This window comes from Dipodomys spectabilis, unplaced genomic scaffold (genome assembly GCF_019054845.1).
Source record: "Dipodomys spectabilis isolate Male_0828 unplaced genomic scaffold, ASM1905484v1 ptg000118l, whole genome shotgun sequence".
In the NCBI taxonomy this organism is placed as follows: domain Eukaryota; kingdom Metazoa; phylum Chordata; class Mammalia; order Rodentia; family Heteromyidae; genus Dipodomys; species Dipodomys spectabilis.
In genome coordinates, this window is record NW_024870795.1 from 4,452,019 (window position 1) to 4,459,045 (window position 7,027).

The 7,027-nt window shown below is 49.2% G+C and overlaps 1 protein-coding gene across 1 annotated transcript in view; it reads left to right on the forward strand.

Annotated features, from left to right (window-relative positions):
- Clic4 (chloride intracellular channel 4) overlaps positions 1 to 5,967 on the forward strand; it is a 64,307-nt gene extending 58,340 nt beyond the window's left edge. Inside the window, exons 5-6 of the mRNA XM_042688512.1 lie at positions 2,617 to 2,798; positions 3,574 to 5,967. Of these exons, the coding sequence (XP_042544446.1) occupies positions 2,617 to 2,798; positions 3,574 to 3,738 (347 nt within the window). The 3' untranslated portion in view covers positions 3,739 to 5,967. The remainder of the gene's footprint in view (positions 1 to 2,616; positions 2,799 to 3,573) is intronic.
- The last annotated feature ends 1,060 nt before the right edge of the window (positions 5,968 to 7,027 follow it).

The following is a 7,027-nucleotide window of genomic DNA, read 5'->3' on the forward strand; positions in this document are numbered from 1 at the left end:
CATGAGGATGGCACCTGGCAGGTTTATTCTTATTTAAAGGAGCAGTATTTTGAAATTTGGGTTTTCTCTATTTAAAGTGCTTATGATTTTAGAATCTTTGTTGTCCTCATTATTTGTTGCAGCTGTGCTAGGGGCAGAAGCCAGGGCCTCTTATGTGCTCTACAGGTGCTCCTCCTTGGTCTTTCCCAGCCCAGTCCCCCCCCCCCCCCCCCCCCCCCCCCCCCCCCGCCCAAGGCCTCCAGCAATCCCCCACCTCCCAAAGAGCTAGGATTAAAGTGTGAGCCATGGTTCCTGCAGCACTTCACTTTTCTAAACAGCATGTCTTTCTCTCGTGTATGATTTAAATGGGTGAAATTCATGGCAAAAAGGGGCAGGTGTAACTTGGACAGCAGTGAGCCTGCCAGCACAGCTACCAACAACAATAACAACCAAACAAAACTGTTTCCATTTCTTGTAGTTCATTTAGATAAAAAGTATTAAATGTTCAGAGAAGTTACACCTTTAGGATCCTTCCTTAAGGATATCTTCCTTTTTTTTTTTTTTTTTTTTTGTCAGTCTCGGGGTCTGAACTCTGGGCTTGGGCGCTGTCCCTCAGCTCTTCAGCTCAAGGCTAGCACTCTACCACTTGAGCCACAGCGCCACTTCGGGCTTTTTCTGCTTATGTGGTGCTGAGGAATTGAACCCAGGGCCTCATGCATGCAAGGCTAGTGCTCTACCACTGAGCCACCTTCCCAGCCCCATGATATTTTCCCTTAATCTTCATTTGTGTGTGAATACATTTTGTACAATTAGTAGAAATATGTGTCCACGTGTTTCCGTTTCCTCTGCAGTAGCAATCCTTCCATGTGGAAAGGAAGTCTACCTTGCTTTCAGAACTGCTGCCGGTACCATGATACGGGTTTATTTAACCATTTCCTATTGGTAGATGTAGCTTGTCTCAGGGGTGTATCAAGCATGACAGTGCGGCCAGTTACTATCCTTGGCAGCATTCTAAACAGGTTAAAGGTTTGCTCTGTTTTGCCAAACTTTTTTACAAAACTGCACCACTCTGTATTTCCACTAACCTGTAGTTACTCATTTCCCACACTTCTGACCCTAGGGTCAGCATCTTTTTTTTTTTTTTTTTTTTTCGGGGGGGGGGGGGGTCTGAACCCAGGGCCTCAGGCATGCAAGGCAAGCGCTCTACCACTGAGCCACCTTCTCAGCCCAGGTCAGCATCTTTTGATGCATGCTAGGCAGAAAAGAGTTCTTTGGTTTTCATAATCTTAAACTCTGTGCCTGTGGTTGTTTTTAGAGTTTCTGAAATAGCTAAATAAAGACAGCAGCATATTCCTGCAGCAGGATATTAGAAAACAATAGCACTGCTTAATAAGTTTGAAAGACAAAAGGACTGTCTTGTGGCCTGCTGCTGCCCTCTAATGGTTAAGATTGACATTTTCTTGTTCTCTTCGATGTTTTCTTTTTTGCTAAGTGGTATGTGTGTGCGCGCGTGTGCATGAACACACACCAGTCCTGTTGCTTGATCTCAGGGCCTGGGTGCTGTACCTGAGCTTTTTTGCTCTACTACTTGAGCTACAACTCTAGCTTTTTTGGGGGGTGGGGAGGGGGTGGTTGATTAAGAGTCTCACGGAGGGGCTGGGAAGGTGGCTCAGTGGTAGCGCGCTTGCCTTGCATGCCAGAGGCCCTGGGTTCGATTCCTCAGCACCACATAAGCAAAAAGAAAAAAGCCGGAAGTGGCGCTGTGGCTCAAGTGGTAGAGTGCTAGCCTTGAGCTGAAGAGCTGAGGGACAGCGCCCAGGCCCAGAGTTCAGGACCCACGACCGGACCCCCCCCCCCCCCCCCCAAAAAAAAAAAAAAAAAAAAAAGAGTCTCACTGATTCCCCTGCCCAGGCTGGCTTCAAACTGTGATCCTCAGATCTCAGCCTTCTGAGTAACTAGGATTGTAGTTATGAGCTTGTAGTACACGGCTACCATTTTGCTTTTTATTTGGTTTTTCAGATAAGGTCTCTCATTAACTGCTAGAGCCGGCAAATTGACCCTCTACCTCTGCCTCTCAAGTAGCTGGGACTATAGGTGTAAACCACCACATCTGCCATGTTTTTGAGATAGGGTCTTGCTAGCTTTTGCACAGACTGGCAGGTTCTACTTTTAAAGACCATGTGAGGCCAGGGACGCAGCTCAGTAGTAGAGCACTTGGAAGCTCTGGGGTCCATCTGGAGTACTGCAAACAAACAATACAGTATAGACAGGAAAATAAGAAAACTGACTTCAGTAACAAGAGCTTGAAAAGGAGCAAACTAGCACTAAATTTAAAAAATAAGCAGCTGTTACATCTGTAAGCCTAAATTCTTGGAGGCTGAGATTGGGAAGATTGGATGCAAGGCCCCATTCATTACTCCTTTATCTATACAGCCTGGAGGTTGTTTTGTGCAGTATATTTGCAGTGAGCCTGGTTTTATTGGCAGGCCGTGACGTCACATGAGATGAGGAATGGAATTGTCGGGCCGAGCAGGGTTTGCGGCTGGGTAGTCAGGGTGAGCCTCATGGCGAGTACTTCGGCTTTACCGCATGGATGATTTCCTTTCTTCCTCGATTCCTTCCTTCTGGTTTTTAAAGCACTGGAGAGGGGGCTGTTGAAAACACTGCAGAAACTGGATGAGTATCTGAATTCCCCCCTCCCTGATGAGATCGACGAGAACAGTATGGAGGATATCAAGTTTTCCACACGGAAATTTCTGGATGGTAATGAAATGACACTGGCTGATTGCAACCTGCTGCCCAAGCTGCACATCGTCAAGGTAGGGCTGTGGCTGAGCCCGTGCCGGGGGCGGGGGCCGAGCCAGTGGGAGCCTGTGTGCTTAGTGTTGGCTGAGCTGATGGACCCGGAGGGCGGGGCTCCATGGGTAGTGAGATCTTCAGATCCAGGGCACGGAGAAGGAGCATTGCTCATCTTCCTTCCGGAACCCGAATAGAGACAGGAAGGTAGGAAGGGTAGCAGAGCTTTGAGCTCACTCACAGCTGACATTTTTGTGCAAGGTCAGAGTTTGGAGCTCAGTCTAATAGTATTTACGGAGGTAAGATAGGAAATCCACAGATGTGAAGGACTGTGTTGTGTGTGTCCAGTGCTTACACATGGCCTGGGCAGGAAAAGTCCGTGAGGCTCTTATCACAGTTAACCACCAAAAAAGTGCAAGTAGTAAGTGCTGTGGCACACATGGTAGAGTATTGGCCTTGAGCAAAAAATGCTCAGGGAGAGTGCCCAGGCCCTGAGTTCAAGCCCCTGCACCAGCACACATAAAAGATTATTTCTGTGTCTCTGAGAGCTGCTCGAACTTCAGAAGAGGCAGGCGGCCCCATCCTGCCCCTGGGCTCGCGCAGCACAGGAGGCGCGCTTGCCCGATGCGGGAGGTGGTGGGACCTGCCATGGCTTTGAACTGTGATCCTCAGATCTCAGCTCCTGAGAAGCTGGGGTCACAGGGGTGAGCCAAGTAATAGTTTGCTGTAAAGTTAGGCTTAGGTCTAGGTTATGAGGCATGGAAAATGAAGGTTAACTTGGCTCTCTTGGAATTTCAGGTGGTGGCTAAAAAGTACCGCAACTTCGACATCCCCAAAAGCATGACAGGCATCTGGCGGTACCTGACCAACGCCTCCAGCAGAGACGAGTTCACCAACACCTGCCCGAGCGACGAGGAGGTGGAGATCGCCTACAGCGACGTCGCCAAAAGACTGAGCAAGTAAAGCGGCGCTCGAGAGACGGCTCCAGACCCCTCCTAAGCGCCTGCTTTCCTCACGGACTGCTCTTCCGTCTGCAGTAGAGATGCGTTTTGCATGAACACGCAGTTACTCATGATTAGAATCAGGATAGACAAGGTGCAGTAGTTGTCTGAAAACACACTCCTAAGCAGTATTATTGTCCAGTCCCACCACCCCTGCCCACAGCCTCCGTCCTCTGATCTGGAGACACTCCATCTCAAGCTTGTCTGTTCACAGGGTGCAATGTGTTACTTAAATAGAAGCCATAATGTCAGTCTCCCCCCCCCCAGCCCTGATGGTTCTGGAATTTCCTTAGAGCTTGAGAGAGAGGATGGCTGCACAGGCCTTAGTGGAAAGATCTGGTGCCCAAGCCACGCGGGCTCTGCCTGTGTGGAGCCTCTCACCGCCCATGCCGCCCCCCGCCTCGTGACGGGGGCTGTGTGCAGAGAGGGGTGGCGGCACTGCCATGGTCAGGGAACCGCAGCCACCTTGGTGTTGAAAGCTGCTTTTCAGGCCTCGTGGGCGCACATGCCGGACAGCCGTTGCCTGAGCTCCAGCTGGAAGTGGTGAGGCGCGCACAGAGATGAACCTCAGGTGAAGTGGAGGGGGGTGTGGCGAAGCATATTTCTGTAGCTAACTTAAATCCCTCCCTCCCTCCCTCCCCTCCCTCCCTCCCTCCCAATGGTAGTTGTTTTGCCCAGTCTCCTCCAGCGTCAGCCAGCCCGTGGGGTTGAGGCATTTCTTGTTAAGTTGAGATCTAGTGCAGAGATGGGTGTCGCATGAAGTCGAGCTTGGTGAGGCTTACGGTGTTCTTCCCAAAATGAACTAAGTTCCGCTCTAAGGACTGGGCGTGACTGCACGTGCCGTGTGGGCACGTCGCGTGAGGATGAGTGCATCTCACAGAGCGTCATCTTGAGGTATAGCTCTAGGATGGCGGCGCCCCCCGTGCTGCGCGGGCATCGGTGCCTGGCTTTGTGGTCACGCTGCCTTTCTACCCTGGCAGCGAGGAGTGTTGAGCAGCCACACGAGCAAACTCCAGCTTGTGTCCCCTTGGCCTGGTGATGGCGAACGGCCTTAAAGTGTGAGGAGGGGCCGGAGAGGGGCTGTGAACGGGACCCAGTGGGCTGGGCGCCTCTGGAGAGGAAGCCATGCTCCTCACAATGGCCAAATTCCCTGCACAGCATTTCCACTTAGGTATTCCCCTCCTCCTGGCGTCTCCTTTACCGGTGACCCACTCGTGCTGGGGAGGCGGTGTGGGCACTGCCACAGGCTGGCGTTTCCCTGTGGGAGGAGGTGTGTTCGCACGCTGGCTGTGTGGAGGAAGGAAGGGCCTGCAGCTCGCAGCGTGCGTGCGTGTGTATGTGCGTGCGTGCACACGTGCGTATGTGCACGCGGGGGCGGGGCCAGGAGGTTGGCGTGCGCGGAGGGATAGCTCGCCAGCTCCTCTGCCCTCCGGGAGCACAGCACAGTCAGAGTCCAAGTCTCATTTCCTGAGGGCCACTGAGGTTTCTTTAATTAAGCATTTGGAAAGTCCTTTACTGTTCCAGTTGATATTACTCCCCCCCCCCCCTTTTTTTTTTTTTTTTTGGTATAGATTCAGACTTTCAATAAAATGCAAATAAGGTTTATTTCTTGCAAAAGTCAGCTGTTCCAACTTAAAACCACTAGCAGTCTGTGTCCATGCAAAGATAGATTCCTGACCAGTGTGTACTGCACTCAGTGGACCATTCTAGAACTTAGGAGTGGTGCGTCTGGTGACCTTCGAGCTTCTCCAGAGTTGCATGTAGATAGCTTTTATTTCCGTGCATTTAAATATCCCATTTAGAAAATACCTACAAAGTAAAGATGAGAGGAAATAGAAATTATTTTTTCACAAACATTTTGATACACATTTCATCAAGCTAATTGATGTCATCAATTTCTTAACACAGGCTATAATCAGTAATTAATTCAAACAGAGGGAGATAATTTTAAACTTTCAAAATCCCATTCTTTGCAAATTATCGAGATTGGAACAACCAAGATATATTTTTAGCAAGGGAAAAAAAATCTCCCCAAGCCATAATACTGAAAAGAATTGGACTTTTTTTTTTAATTACTTGGCTAGGCAGATGCAAGCTTTATAGAATGCTTGTATTTTATTTCCTCTCTCTGGAACATCAACACCAGTATATTGCTGGCAGCTATTGTATTAAAAATAAATATATTTTCACTATCATAAAGGATTTTTTTTTCTTCATAAAAACAAATAAAAACTGGATGTAAAAGTGTTTGAGACTACTGCTTTTTCTTCTGAGTTTCTGATTCAGAACATCTAACAACAAAAGAACTGTGCTGGTGAGTTATTCCTGTATCCAAGCTACTCAGAAGGTTGAGATGTTCAAATCCAACCTGAGCAGGAAAGTCTGTGAGACTCTTGTCTCCAGTTAGCTACCAAAAAAGCTGGAAGCGGATCTGTGACTCGAGTGGTAGAATGCTGACTTTGATCAAAAGCTCAGGGGAGGCTAGGAATGTGGCTTAGTGGTAGAGTTCTTGCCTAGCATGCATGAAGCCCTGGGATGGATTGCTCAGTACCACATAAACAGGGGAAGGGGGTGGGGGGAAGCTGGAAGTGGAGCTGTGGCTCAAGTGATAGAGTGCCAGCCTTGAGCAAAAGAAGCTCAGGGACAGTGCCCAGGACTGGCTAAAAAAAAAAAAAAAAAAGCAATAGTTCTGAACAAATTATTTCCCCAAAGAAGATAGAAATTCTTAGCCAATACTATGTGAGTCTATTTTCCATTGCTATAACAAAATGCTCAGCTGGGGATTTTCTAAAGAGATACAGCATGCAGTTTTGGAGGTTCAAATGCAAAGTATCTTGGTTGGTCTGGCTCTGGAGGAGCCCCCAGGGAAGCCATCTTGCAGGAAGACCGAAAAGCCAGAAAGTGCGCAGGGCCCAGCTTGTGTCCAGCCATGAAGTCCAGACAAGACGACCTGAGGCTTGCAGGGCACCCCCCAAGACCCCCATGGCCGGCCCTCTGCAGGAAAACTACGCAGGTATGAAGGAGACTGCCTGCCTTCCCGAGGGCAGCGCCTGCAGGGACCCTAATTCCTTGTTCAAGACCCCACACTTTGAGGTTCCCTATCTCAGTATTGCCACACTGAAGACCCAACTTCCCACTTGCGAGTCCTCGGGACACAGGTGAACCATACCCAGACCAGAGCACGGGCAGACAGATGAACATCGTTAAGCTACAGACCAGAGCACGAGCAGAACGATGAACATCATTAAACC